At 40.4% G+C, this 15024-nt stretch overlaps 1 protein-coding gene across 1 annotated transcript in view; it reads left to right on the forward strand.

Moving 5' to 3' along the window:
* LOC145985677 (kielin/chordin-like protein) overlaps positions 1–15024 on the forward strand; it is a 372561-nt gene that overhangs the window by 230502 nt on the left and 127035 nt on the right. Inside the window, exons 2-3 of the mRNA XM_083119745.1 lie at positions 3386–3915; positions 13351–13432. Of these exons, the coding sequence (XP_082975871.1) occupies positions 3386–3915; positions 13351–13432 (612 nt within the window). The remainder of the gene's footprint in view (positions 1–3385; positions 3916–13350; positions 13433–15024) is intronic.

The following is a 15024-nucleotide window of genomic DNA, read 5'->3' on the forward strand; positions in this document are numbered from 1 at the left end:
AAACATAAAATCATGTTTAAATTAGTTGTGAACAACTGGATGTAAAGAAATCTTGCAGTTTCCTCAGGACAATATCATTAAAGTAATTTAGTATGGGCTGATTTTCATTGTTGCTTTTAGAACACCCAAAAATTCTAATTGGTACTAATTGGAAGATCGATGATTATTTTATTATACTCGAAAAACTGATAGCTCTATTATATTTGAAATGCAGCACAGGGGTGCCCATCTCTACGAAGGCCTATGACGCACTCCCCACAAAAGGTAGAACATTCGCCCCCCCCCCTTTATGCCGAATTATTTACTCAAATTATTTTGGTCACACAAAATTTGCGGAACAATATAATACAGATATATTTAAGCAATATATGTTTATTTCAGGTACTTTAGGCTCACTTTCATGTTTGCTAACATAAAACTTGCAAAACTGCTCAGGCCACTGCCATTGCTAGTGTACTGAACCTTATTCTGCACAGTTTGTCTGCTCGACTAATCTTGTATTAATGCGAACAGCACGCACCCCCCCATCCAACCCAATTCTAAAGGCATAATAGGTGGTGTTTCATTTCAACCCTATCGCCGCGATTACCCATAGGTAGGTAGAAAAACTATACATAATAATGAAAACTAAAAACCAATAGCAAGTCAATCAAACGTTTTTTGTGTGAAGATATATAGAATATATATATATTCTATATATATATATATATATATAATTGGTATATGCAGCAGATAAAAGCACCCTTTGATACATTTGTGTGTATTTTGATGTTACTGGAGTCAACATATTTGTGCCTATTGACACATGTGTTTCTCTATGTTGACTTCGTTCTTTCTTGTTCTTTCGTTGACTTCTTTCAGCTCACAGAAAATAGAGGAGTGATCGCCCTTCTCATGCATCCATGGTTCAAAATGAAAATGCATTTGGCTTTTTTTCTCATCGAGTTAAGTGACACTTCCGTGCAGTATTTGGTTATTTGGTATAGTGGAGTATAACTGAACCTCCCTCGCTAAATAAATGTTACAAATTAGTGTTTTATACACTTTAAAAAATATGCAACTGAATTGCCACCAAGAGGACATTCTTTTAGTGTTAATCCGGATTAGCACCTTGGTGTCTTGTTACACCTCCTGTAACACTCGATTAGGCTTTTTGTTACAGCAATTATGGTGTTACACCACTTTTGGTGGCACCCTAGTTGCATATTTTTTAGAGTGTAGTGTTAGTTACCGAAAGTTTGCATGGATAAATGTAATTAAATATTTGTATCTGTCATAGTAATATAACCCTACCTTGCCCGTGCCGTACTAGAAACTTACTTACCTGAGTGGGTGCGGGCTCACAGGCTCACACTTTTTTTTTATCACCAACATTCAAGAAACCATTTTGTTATTGAATCACTGCTTCCGTTGTTGATTATATATGTGCAGTTATTTATTAATTATAATAATTACAAAAATACCATCATTACTAGCCAATTATACTCTGTCACTGACATAAGTGTCTCGAATGACACACATTCAAAGATGGCGCCTGATACTCCCACCAAGTGTTTCTTGCCTCCTAGTTACGGAATGTTTTTATACATAACAATATTATTACAAATATAATCAGGCCCGTACCCAGGGGAGGGGTCAGGGGGGCCATGCCCCCCCTCGAGCCATGAAAATGTTAAATGTGAACGTATAAAAAGCTAAGAAAATAATATCAACGATTTTTCAAACTTATAAAAATGTCAATTTTGTCCTTGCATAAATGAATGTGTTTGTTGTGCAGAGAGGCAGTCGCCAGAAGACGGCAGTCTGCGATATTGGGTACTTTTAGTTTTATAACCATTGATGCAAGCCTACTAGCAGTGGTGGCGATTGGAGGTCATGGAGGGCAGTTGCCCCTCTCCCCACTATTTCCACTTTTGCTCCTTCTGGCCTCTTAATGCTAAGCCTTGTCTACCCAGACCTGGTGGAGGCACATAGTGGTTTGGATTTCACTTTAAACTGTAGGTCCAGTACCAATTAGTCTATCTGTGCATAAAGGTGGACCTAAAGCAAAAACTCAAACTCAAACTTGTCTACTAAGAAAAAGTAAATTGTCCTTGACCCCCAGTCTTGGCACCCAATCACCGCTACTGGCTACCAGGTGAAAATCTTTCTCTCTATCTTTTTTGGATCGTAGCGGTGTAATAATAATTGCTAATGTGTATAATTTAATTTATAAATATATTATTTTCTAAACATAGAATTATCGTGGCTGTTCAATGGTTCTGGTATAAGAAAATGAAGGAAATTTGAAAACATTTTTAATTTGCGAAACTCACAAGGGAGGTTATCTAAGTGTCCCCCTCCGATTTCCATGAAACTTGGCAGGTGTATAGAGGGGCCCAAAGGAAGAAATACGTGTTTTTTTGTTTCGGATAAAAAACTGTTTTAGGGGGCAACCCCCATCAACCCCCCGCACAAATTTCAAGATGAAAAGAAATTGAAGTGGGGATCTGACCCCGAAACCACGTAAATATGGCATAGGAAGAAACAGGGGGCATAGGAAGAAACAGGGGGCATAGGATCCCTCTATACACATGCCAATTTCATGGAAATCGGAGGGGGACAGAGGGGTCAGATCCCTACGTCAATTTGTCCTCATCTTGACATTTGAGGCGGGTTTTGCCCCCTGAAACAGTTTTTTAGCCGAAGCAAAAAAACACGTATGTCTGTCTTCCTTTGGGCCCCTCTATACACCTGCCAAGTTTCTTGAAAATCGGAGGGGGACACAGGGGTCAAATGCCCACTTCAATTTGTCCTCATTTTGACATTAAAGGGGGGTTTTGCCCCCTAAAACAGTTTTTTAGCTGAAACAAAAAAACACGTACTATGTCTTCCTTTGGGCCCCTTATACACCTGCCAAGTCTCATGGAAATCGGAGGGGGACACTTAGATAACCTCCCTTGTCAGAACTATCCGAATACTTCTGACCATTATCGGAGATTGGGTGCCAAAACTGGGAAAGGGGAGGGGGCAAGGACAGTTATTTTATCTTGGTAGACAAGCATTAAGAGGCCATAGTACGGGGGCAACTGCCCCCAGGTCCCTCAAATAGGCGCCACTGTATGTGTATGTGTGTATATATATATATATATATATATATATATATATATATATATATATATATACACACACACACACACACAGATAAACACGGATCTGGCCCCTCTCTCAAAAACTTCCTGGGTACAGGCTTGAATATAATATTACAAAAGTAATACAGAAATATTGGTAACACCATAGAGAACAATGTAATTTATTTTCAATTTTTTATAAAAATGTTCACATTTGAAAAATCGACTTCGCCCATGAATAAAGAATTTCTAAGTTTAGTTTATCCTTCTTTCAGAGTTGGACATCCTGAAGTTGCTGAACGTGAGCGCGAGCCAGCCCGGAGTGAGCCTCGTGGACGGCCCCGTGCTCGGAGTTCCCGCTTTCAAGTTCAGACCGAGCTACGGCAACGTTCAGCTTCCGGCTTCCGCCGTCTCAGGCTTCATCGCGGCGCTGCGGTCGCCCTTCACCATAATCTTCGTCTTCCGCCAACACAGAAAGACCCTGGGGACGTTCCTCTCCCTCCACTCCCCCGGGAGGGTCTCGCCCTGGTTCCAGATCACCTGCAACCTGAGGACCGGCCACCTGGTCGTCCACTACAGGGTCCCCGCCGACGCCAAGCTCCACCAGAACACTTTCGAACTGTCTCGAAACGCAGGTGCCACGTGGACGCGGCTCGCCCTTGTGGTGACCAACGCCAGCGTCACCCTCCACATCGATTGCCAGACCCCCAAGGAGCAAAGGATGGCCGGGAGCGGCGGGATTCAAATTCCCAACGATGCCCTAGTGTATTTTCGGCAAGAACCTGGATTCAAAAAGAAATTCTTGGTAAGTGTGCACTTAGCCTTGTTGCTTTATCACTTAATTATACTTGGCAAAAGCGCCAGAAGAGGGGGACACTTGAGGTATAAGGAAGGACTTCATATAATTCAAATTTTGAAATTGTAGCGGAAAAACATGGCCGAGAGATGTCGTGAAATAATAATAGAAATAACAAAATCGTCTTTAGAGCGGGCGTGTTTCAGCCTTGTTCTTACAACGCACCCATGACTGAGAGATTAATGCAATTCAAAGATGGAATAAAGAGTATACATTGAAAATATGAAAGCCTAATATATAGCTTTAGTCCTCCTTCATCTGAAAAAAAAAGGAAATGACACACCACTATAAAAATTACCAACAAAATAAGAATTTAACCGAAAACTATAAGATATACGAGGGGGGAGAGAAACGTTTTGAGCCCCACATGGAAGGAGTGATGCTAGGTGCTAGGTAGTTAAAATTTTGGAGGATGTAAGGTTTTAGTTTTAGGACACTTATGAAATTCACAGGTTGAAAATGAATGAAGTGTCAGAGAAGAGAGTGGCCGACAAGGCCATCATTTGGTACCTCTATCGGCAAGGCCTCACTGCACAGGCTGCTTTGGTCGAGTGTGGCTTCACCGCACTTCCCCATGCACCTTATTGCCCCGACCTGTCCCGTCAGATTTTCATATTTTCCCTACTATGAATAATTCACTTCGAGGACGTCACTTCCACACGGATGAAGGCGGTCATTCAGTGGTGCGAGACTCAGGACAAATCATTCTACCAGATGACTGTAAACTAATTGCAGCATAGAATGCATAAGTGCATTGATCTGGGGGTGGGGGGTGATTATAGAGGTTATGTGATTATGTAGATAAATCATAATGAGAAACTGTAGCTCAAACACCCTTCCTTGTGAAGCTCAATACTTTTCACTCTCCCCTCGTAGTTATCCCAGTAGAAATTCATAATTAAATAAATGCCACCAAATTAAAAAAAAGATATACTTAATACCTTCAAAATTAAATTCTTAGAATAAATTCCAGCTAAAAATGGTATTCCACATAGAGCAAGACTAGAAATTATCATACAAGAAATAGTTATATGTATTTTATTAACTAGCCCCCATACAACGAATATCTTGAATATCTCCAATAACATGAATTACTGCCCCAGCACATAAAAATAACAAGGATCACACACATTCAGATATATATATATATTTATATATATATATATATATATATATATATATATAATGAAGACATGTTTATATATAAATTATTGAACATAGGTATTTAATGCTTGTTGCTTTCATCTTTAGTAGATATATATATATATATATATATATATATATATATATATATATATATTGTCAGTAATGTGAAAAAAATAATATAATAATAATAAAGTTAAATATTATAATTAAATTATGCTATTAATATGCACACACTTGCTAGTTATTACAGTGTGCATTTTTATGATTGAAAAGACAGCAGATTAATTGTCTATGCAAGTTATCTTAGTACTGGGGATGTTTTGTGCACCACACCTCCCCCCTCCCCCTTTCAGCGCTGCTGCCCTTCCTGAGAGAAGATCCTGTGGGTGGCCTTGATTGTGGTACCACAAGCTACAGAACCTGCGCAGAGCCGCTTGTCGTGTGCATCGTACTCGCACGTGTAGGGAAGGGCAGAATCGAGCATGCTTTTCCGTGGTGTGAACTGAACGCATGGAGGGGAAGATGCGCGAAGGTTCTTTTGCGTCTTGGTGGTCCGGCGCGTTGAGTGATAGCCTCACGATGTTACCATCGTAGATTCACGATTTGTATGGACGACTCTCCAAGACCCGCGGTGGTCCTGTCGGTAGGGCGGGAGACCCGGGTTCGATTCCAGGGGCAGGCGATAATATAGTATTTAGTGATGTCCCGGCATGTCTGGTTTACACAGCTTTTCGTAAGTGAGTACTTGAGAGCAACCCTGGCGACGGAGAGTGATGCTGTTCAATTCACCACTACAAGTGGCTGAGATGCGCAAAGTTTGCATTTAACTTTTTGGAAGCTTCCATCTATTGAATCTAATCATCCTTCATCCTCATTGTCTTTATTAACCTAAGTTGAAAATATTAGAAATATGGAGTCTGGAATAGAACGTACAGAGGGAGGGTTTCTACCCTTACTTTAATTCTGAGACTGAAAAAGATTGATTTTCGCTTTCAAGTTCCAAGAGGTTGCTCTGCAGGGCATTGCATAGGAATTTATATTTATTGAGTTGGTGTTTTAAGTCCACTTTATGCAAACTAAGGCTAATCGGGACTGGACCTACAGTTTAAAGTGGGATCCGAACCACTATGTACCTCCACCGGGTATCGAACCAGGGACCCCTTGATTACAAGGCAACGACGCTTACTACTGCGCCGTCGGGGAGGCCGAAATTCTATTTATCAAAATAAACCAAAAATATTGTATGACGGTTGATTTATCTTTAATAAGAAATATTTCACCAATAAATGATCAAGCTAATTCCCACCAAAGCTACTAATTGTAAAACATATGCACAGTTTGGTAGATTTGATTTTGATTTTAAAGTATTGGGCTATTTTGAACCCGTCACATTAGACGGGGTCCACCCTCTTACCGTTACAAATAACAATTCTAACGTTGCATAACTAAAATCCTAAAATGTTCTGACTTCCCTTAAAAGCTGAGGCTGTAAACGGGCACTCCGCACACATAAGGACAAAAAAACAGGACAACACACAAAATTATACTGGCCATAGGGCCAGTCACCAGAGCCTCGTCCGTCTGAAAAACGCATTCCAGGGTGTACTACGTGGAAGTGAGGTTGACTTTTGGGCCCCTATGTGGGAGGTCACCCCTTACACCCCGGTAGAATTATATGCTCTAAGCAGTTATGTAATAAATCATACGCATACGCAGGCAAGCACCCACCCGAACTCGCACTTTCTCGTTTGACAGATGTCCTTAGAGCGCACAGGTAATTTTTAAATGCAGATTTATCACATTTCTGTGGGCAAATCTAATCTCCGCTACAATAATACAGGCAAGAAGATTCTTCCGTCTGCTCCATGGGCATTTTGAAACACACCTGTGTAGTGTCTGCGTAGAAACTATCAATTATCTTAATAAAATCTTCATTTTTGCTGCCTCGTAGAGAGGCTACGAGTGCTCGAAAACTACGGAATTTTATCCTGAATGTTTACAACACAGAACAGGCTCAGTTACCACTAATGGATTGAGTATGCAGTCACTGTAAACAAAAGAAATATTACTTATCTACAAACAGTTTGATATCTGTTTGGTATGTGTAAATAGGTCACATAGTTAAGTACATTTGATTTAGGTAAATTATTCATGCGAGACTGACAACGTCAGATGCTAAGTCTCGCCTTGCTTTTACAAAGGTCTTTCTCGTTCTCTGTCGCGTGTCGATAAGGGTTTAAGGGTGACCCTTTCCGAAGATACCCAAATGTCAAGCTCCCTTCCACATAGTACACCCTGGACTGCGTTTTGCAGACTAACGAAGCTCTGGCGTCTGGACTCAAAGTTAGTATAATCCTCCGTGGGTCTCGTGATTGTCCGTTTTTTCTAATCACCATTCATCTTCGCGATTAGTCAAAAGTGGCAGAAAAGCGAAATAGAAAAAAATTAAATTAACCAATCAATTGGATCAGTCAAAATCGGGGGAAAACCATGAATATACAGAGTTTTTCAAAAAGAAACCGTCCCACTAAGTCTGTTAAGTGTCTTGTCTCTCGCTTCTTGCTTTACAAGACAGAGTGTAGTCCCCGGCAATAAAATTGGGATACCTACGTTCTGAAATGTTCGCTTCTTTGAAATGCGTTGTGCGTGTTGCCTAATTTTACGGCGATCAGTGGATTTTAATAGCAACTTTTCAATAGCAGCTTCTGCCGCCGTCGTATAGTTAGGCAACACACTTAACTCCATTCAGGAAAGCGAATATTTCAGGACGTAGGTGTCCCATTTTTATTGACGGTGATTGTACAATGATTTTGCATTTATTGCTATATTTGATTCCATCGTAGAAAATTCGTGCAAGACAACCATGATACTAATACAACAGCAGCGAGCGCGTGCTTTTGTCGCAACAGAACACGTTAGCAATAATTTTTCCCAATTTGAACTTTTCGAATTAAATTGGGCACCGCTCAAGGATCTCGACACTTGGAAAACCGATGGTGGAATTCTGTCTTTTGTGGGAACAGCTGGAAATTTCACATTTCGACGAGCCACCCACAACCACACCCCCGCCCCCTCTTTTTTTACGCCATCGCAGCGCGACTCTCTTCATTTCCCTTAACACTCGCTGCCTTTCTGCGATTCAGCAGTAAATGTGTATCATGGAGTTTCGTTGCCTGTTACGTCTCTAATGGAGAGTGCTTTCAAAGGGACAGAGAGCGAAAAAAAGAGGAAATAACCGACACCCTCTTTCCCCTCCCTTCAAACCGCTTGGAGTTACTTTTGATGTCTGCTAATTAGAGCGAGTCAGTGCAGCTGATAAATTAGCTTCTTCTTCTTCTTCCTCCTCTTCTCTTCAGTCATTCTTCGCGAACAAGTAAACCCAGTGGATTCTCGATGCGATCCACACTTTCTTCTGTGTTCTCCAAAGGCTTTAAGAATGTGTTGATTTATCGCTTCCAGCAGCCTTGAAGGAAATCCAATGTTGCCAAATCAGGTATAATTTGAAAAAGCACCTAATTGCATCTAAAATAATGTAGATTCACAAGGAAGCAACAGCGTGACAATAGGCAAGACACATACTATGGGATATATACTGAAGAAGCCACAAATTTCGCTTCGCAGCGATTACTGTAAGAAAAGACCTGGGTGTTAGAGAAAAAGAGCCTTTCTCACTCGATCGATACAATACGTACCCCGGTAGGTAGGCACGCGAATACATAGAGATGGACCTTTCTGATTGTGTTCTGGTAATTGTAACGCTGTTGCATTGTAATCAATGGGTTACGGGTTCGATCCCCGGTGGAGGCACATTGCACAGGGTTTCTTAAATTATTTTAAAAGCTATGTCCGGTCCTGATAAGCACAGTGTAGTCCAATATACATTTCTAGGTAGTATGATAAAATATAACCTATCTAGAAGAAAGAAAATATTGAATTTAATGTAAAATTGGTTCCCTATACTTTTATTCCAATCTACATGTATCGTCTTCACGTAATGTTGGCGTATGTTAGTTGTCTATGTAAACAGTGAAACTACACTAGAAATTAAGTTGCATCACTATTTAAAAGAAAAGAGACATGTTTTAATGATGGTGCTTCGTATACAGCTAAAAACAATCCTGTATACAAGCCAAAAATCTCGCATTCTTTCTCAAGCACCATTTGTTGGGAAGGAAGTAATCTTCATTCTTATTCAACAGTTGAAATGTAGAATAATTATTTCAAGTTTGTAACGTCCGTTGTCAATTGAACGCCAACACGTAAAAGGTTTGTGAATAAAGAAGATAGGGGACAGAAACAGATAGAAATCGACAATCACAAGGATTGGGGCCTGACTGTGTATGAGACAAAATGCCGTAGTGGAAGAGAGAGCAGAGGCGTCGCCAGATTTTCGGAGGGGGGCTCGACCTTCGATTTAAACAAAACTGTGTTGAGAAATTGTTGGTACTATTTTGCTTCTGCATCAAATTCAAGACACAGAAAAACACCGAAACTAGGTATGAGAAGCATAAACTATTAGCTTTCACTTCATATATGTATTTCAACAAAAAAATGCAGGAACCAGTATAATACGGTACATAAACAAAAGTAGTGACATCGGTCCATTATAGCCAACTGGTTTCCTAACTTGAACCAAAGGTTGCTTAGGTTGGACCGTTCAAGGCATGTACATATATATGTCTACGGTATCTAGACACCTGCAGCACTCATTGCACACACCATTGTGGTATTTACTCCACGTTCGCCGCTTGTAACAGCACCTACTTGTGATTTGCCTTTCCTTGCTACAATTTTTTGTGGACGTTTCTGGACTGTGATGAAACCTGACTCATCCACGTTGAATATTCGGTCAACTGTAAAACCAAACAAACCATACCTTCTACTACGCTCGTTCAAACCATAGTCCCCATTATAGTATGCTACTATAGCCATTTGCAATTCCATCTCTGTCCATAGCCTATACTTTCCCCGGTCCAATTTGGGAAACAGGTGGTGGTCCAACTTAGGCAATTATACCCCGTTAATAAAAATAATATGACGCTACACGAACATACGTAACTAAACCATATTTTACCACATGTAGTTAGTGGTTAATGAATGTCACTTTTATAATATACTACAGGACATTTGATTACTTACTCCTAGTCTACACAAGAGCTTAAGATCCGAAGCACAATAATTGCAACACGAACAATGGAAACACAATAACAGCACTCCTACTTCGTCGTACGTCTCTAGTTGACTGACCATTCAGTCATTTGTACATGGCACTGACGCCAAAGTAGTGCCAACTCACCTGTTTCAAGTACTCGTCTATAGGCAAAAACAAAGGCGGTCCAACTTAGGCAACGGTCCAATTTCGGAAACTCTCCCATAATAGAATATTCAGTGTATTACAAGTTATAAAATACGACTTTTGTAGTGTTGTTCACAGAATATCTTTCAACTGTGTTGAACTTAGTAAAACATCAAGTGAACTATTACATTCGAATTATTTCGCTAGTTAGTATGTATGAAAAATATGTTTAGCATCTCATTTCATCCACCTATAAGCAATTTTGGACCCAGTGTAATGTTTTTCGATTGTTGCTACCATTGTACAAAAGGAAATCCTTACATACTGGGAACATCAGAGTGAGTTTTTAGTTACGTTTCGATGTTTGTCAAGGCCAGGGAGACAAGATTTAAGTAAAAGTATGATATATCACATCTGGCTTCAAAGGAGCCAAGTTAGCAACACTGAGAGAATAAAACCTGACCTTCTAGAACATACACGGTCTGCATTTCCTAGCATACTATGGATTTTTCCATCGTGCACAACAAAGCAGCTTTAAGGTACAAAACGCTCTCTACAGGCACAATAGCATTAGCTGCTACCAAATTCGAAATCTTCCCCTTTCCCTGTTGGAAATCGAAAATAACCACGCTCTGCTCTCACGTTTTGTGCAGAATGATGGTTCGATAGGTCGCATCTCCTTCCATCGAGGTCTCGCTAGGTCTTTGGGATTATCTTCTTTCGTCCGACGGAGCTCGGGAGGGGGAGTTACGGAAGCGTTGAAGAAGCTGTAATCCGCAATCCGAAAGGATGTGTTGCGCACCCGCTGATGCCTTGGGCACGTATCAAGGGTTCTTGTGGGGGACGGATTTTATCGAATTTCTCCACGCGCATTCGTAGACGTGTGACAGGATATAGGGTAGGTAAGGGGATGTTGTATCGCAGGATTGACTTGCGTGAAATTTGTCAGCCTCTTTGAGAGCGTAACGCGCTGCTCAAAAGAAGGTTCGTAGGATCGAGTCCTGGGTAAGTTATGATTTTTACATAGATTAACCCAATGCGGTCCCGTGCTCGAATTCCGGCCTGGACACGAGTGTACTTTGAGTGTCCATTCATCAATTTCATCATATCATCTCTCATCCTCGTCTTCGCGGGGCAGAAGTGGGAGTAAAGCGAAGTAAAATAAACCATCCAATCAATTAAACAATTATTTCCTTTACAACAAAGGTACAGTCATATTAAATGAGCTGAAACAAATGTCCTGTTTTTGTGGGCACCCTGTACATGCGCCATAAAATATACAGCGTGTTCCGTTCAAACCTGCCATATTTCAATTAATCATTACTAGAAGGTTAATGGAGTGCGAGTGGTACTAGACGAAAGAGAAACTCAAAGAATTTTATTGCATGACCTCGAATTTCACCTTTCTCTCACTATGCAGCGCCACAATCGCATAAAGCACAATGGCGACTCCGCAGCAGCGCGCACAATCTGTGGTATGCAGAGACCATATTAATCATTACAGTGCAAGGAAATTACCGGAGAGAATATGGAGGTGAAGCACCTGATGGGATAACCATTAAGGCATGGTATGCCAAGTTTTTGGCAACTGGAAGTGTTAATAAACAATCCGGAGGTTCTCAGACTGGATATTATTCGAGCTACAAACGGTGCACACATAGAGGTGTTTTACAGTTCAGTATAGAGGTGTATTCGTGTTTAGTGCTTCATGCCATAAAATTCTTTGAGTTTCTCTTTCGTCTAGTACTACTCGCATTTCATTATGTTTCATAACCTTTTAGCAATGATGAATTAAAATGTGGGAGGTTTGAACGGAACACCCTGTATATCAATTTTATGTGCTTATTTTAGTCTTAAAAGACAGCCGACAAGTAAAACTGCACACAACCACCTTCTTTTTTTTTCTAAGTCCAGTAGGCTAATTGGAACTGGATCTGCAGTTTAATGCTCTGGACTTTCGGCCAGCGCAGCTTTTTTCGAATATTTTTTCTAGCATTGACACGTATTTTTGTGTGGTTTGCTTTTGCCGTTGCCTAGTTATTCTCAATACTTTCGTGATTACGTTAGTCTATTAAACTATTGATAGTTAAACTGTAATTAAACTATTGATAGTTTAATACACGTATGTAGTCACTATGTGCCTCCAAAAGGTGTCGAATTTGGACCCCCTTGATTACAAAGCGTCTACGTTACCACTACTCCTTCGGAAGACCTCTTTAAAAAGGAGGCCTCCCCGATGGTGCAGTTCTAGCGTCGTCGCCTTGTAATCAAGGGGTCCCGAGCTCGATACTCGGTGAAGGCACATAGTGGTTCGGATCCCACTTTAAACTGTAGGTCCAGTCCCGATTAGCCTTTCTGTGCATAAATTGGACTTAAAACACCAACTAAACAATAAACAATCTTTTAAAAAGAAATGAAAATTCGATATCGTAACCTCCATCACTTCTGTTGTTGAGCATGCCAATGTGTCTCCCTTCCATTACGATCATTTGGTACCATCCGTGTAACAATCACCAACTAATTTGGAGCTTTCAAGGTTACTGACCATTCTGTGCAACAGTCAATGTCAATCAAGCAAGTGTCATAAGCTCGTTGTTACAATGCCGTTACTGTATTCCTCTATGTACTTCAGCAGGCCAAGAGGGTTTTAGTAGAAAATATAGTTATGTGTGTAATGGTATTCGATACTTTCGTATTTGGACTGTAAGCCAGTGCTTGATGTGGGGATTCCTTCAAGGAATGATACCCTCAGCTGTATCGTTGTTACCATATTAAATATAGGAGTATCCTCAGCTAGCATGAAGGATCTAGTAAATATGCCCCTACCTAAGAATTTCCACTTGAAGTGCTGGTTATGACACTTAAATCTTTTAATATATTTAGTTCATAGTAAAGCAATTTCACAACTTACATTAACATCTCATTTTTTAATTTTTTTGCAGGGTTCCATGCAGGTAGCCAAAGTTATACCATACGCTGTTACGGACAAACCATGGCCTTGCGGACAACACGGAAATCGCCCAGGTTGGCCTCCTACGTCACATCCTGTCTGACCTTAGCTTCCTTCTTCCTCTATGACTGAACCTAACCTGGCGTTCTACCTTGTAGCTTTTCTAACCGATTTTATTTTTTTCACCGTAACATGGGGACTAACCAACTAACAGCCACCGAATGCATGCCAGTGCATGTTCTGTTTTGCACGTTTATTTTCCTATTTTTCCTTTGCTTTTTTTAGCTATTACAACGAAAGTACCAACGCTGTAGAGCGTTAGACCTAACTCTGTTGCTTTCCCGCCATAACAGACCACGTGACTTCCTGGCAGGAACCTGACAGAGTTATGCCTAACGATCTACAAAACATCGTTGAAAAGGGTAGGGGAGGGGTACAAAATAGGTTTCAGATTTGCACAAGAGATTTAAAAAGGGCGTGACACGTAATCCGATCCTCTGTTCATTTGCAGTTGGTAATGCGAATGGCAGAAGGCGTCCAATTGCTTCACCGAATGTAAGTTGACTCGTATGGATTAATTGTGGGTAACCTAACCGCATCGTTCGGTCGATTCTCGCTAATAAAGCAGATGATGGATTGGTTAATTTGTTTCTCTGCACATGAAGCACCCTCTTGTGGGAAATAAACAGGCGGTCAAATGCACAAAGGGTACAACAGGCAATGCCATTGAAACTCATTGGAATTGTTATGGCTGTGAGTTAAAGCAAAGGAGTGCCATACACACTCAACATTTAAGTTTTTTTTTGTGATTTTTACACACACCAATCAGATTTTCGCATACATAAACACGCCACAAGCTAGATAATGTTATATGTCCTACGATGAAGCCATTTTGAGCGATTGTACTTCGCAACTTGGCAGACAAAATGGCTGGCTGGACGAATTGGCGCCAAAAAGCATATTTTGATATTTTTTCTGTAGCGGGACTAGGTTAAATATGTCAAAACGATTGCTTTAGTTAGTATATAACATAATCTCAGCAAGAAAAGTCGCATATTTATGAAAATTCTCCTATATATCTGAATTTTCGAGGTTACATTGACTACTCCACATTAAGAATTTGGTTATTTCATCGTATCCTGAGTATTGGCTACATTTCGGTTATGGTTTGTATTTGTTTCTCACGGTGCATCCGTACGCGAAATCGGAGCCTCGGTACCTCATTCAGGTAGCGTATAAAATATTAAGAGCATTATAGCAAACAATGACGTAATGGACAGGAATTGTTATACCTTTCTCCAAGTTTATGTTGTCTGTCAGGGCTGGTAAGACGGTCTTTACTTGGAATTGCATTAGATGTCGCCACCGTAAACACAAGACAAAGCAGTGAATTTTACGGAAGTCATTTCAATATGTGATGATGTAACTATCAAAGCTTTCGTATCTGAACCAAGAAGGGCTGGGAGAGGAGAGGCATTCCTGCATTACAAAAGAAAAACATACCTGAACCAACACACACAAGCAAACACATTGCTTACCAAGACTTCAATCTCTGAAACCGTAGAGAATTTAATCTAACCACTTGGAGAACTTTTTAGTTTGTTTTAAGGCGCCTATAGTCCACAAAATAATTGTACATGTGTTATTTTTTATAATAACAGACACA

The sequence above is a fragment of the Lepisma saccharinum genome, chromosome 3, assembly GCF_977018435.1.
Source record: "Lepisma saccharinum chromosome 3, izLepSacc3.1, whole genome shotgun sequence".
Lineage (NCBI taxonomy): Eukaryota > Metazoa > Arthropoda > Insecta > Zygentoma > Lepismatidae > Lepisma > Lepisma saccharinum.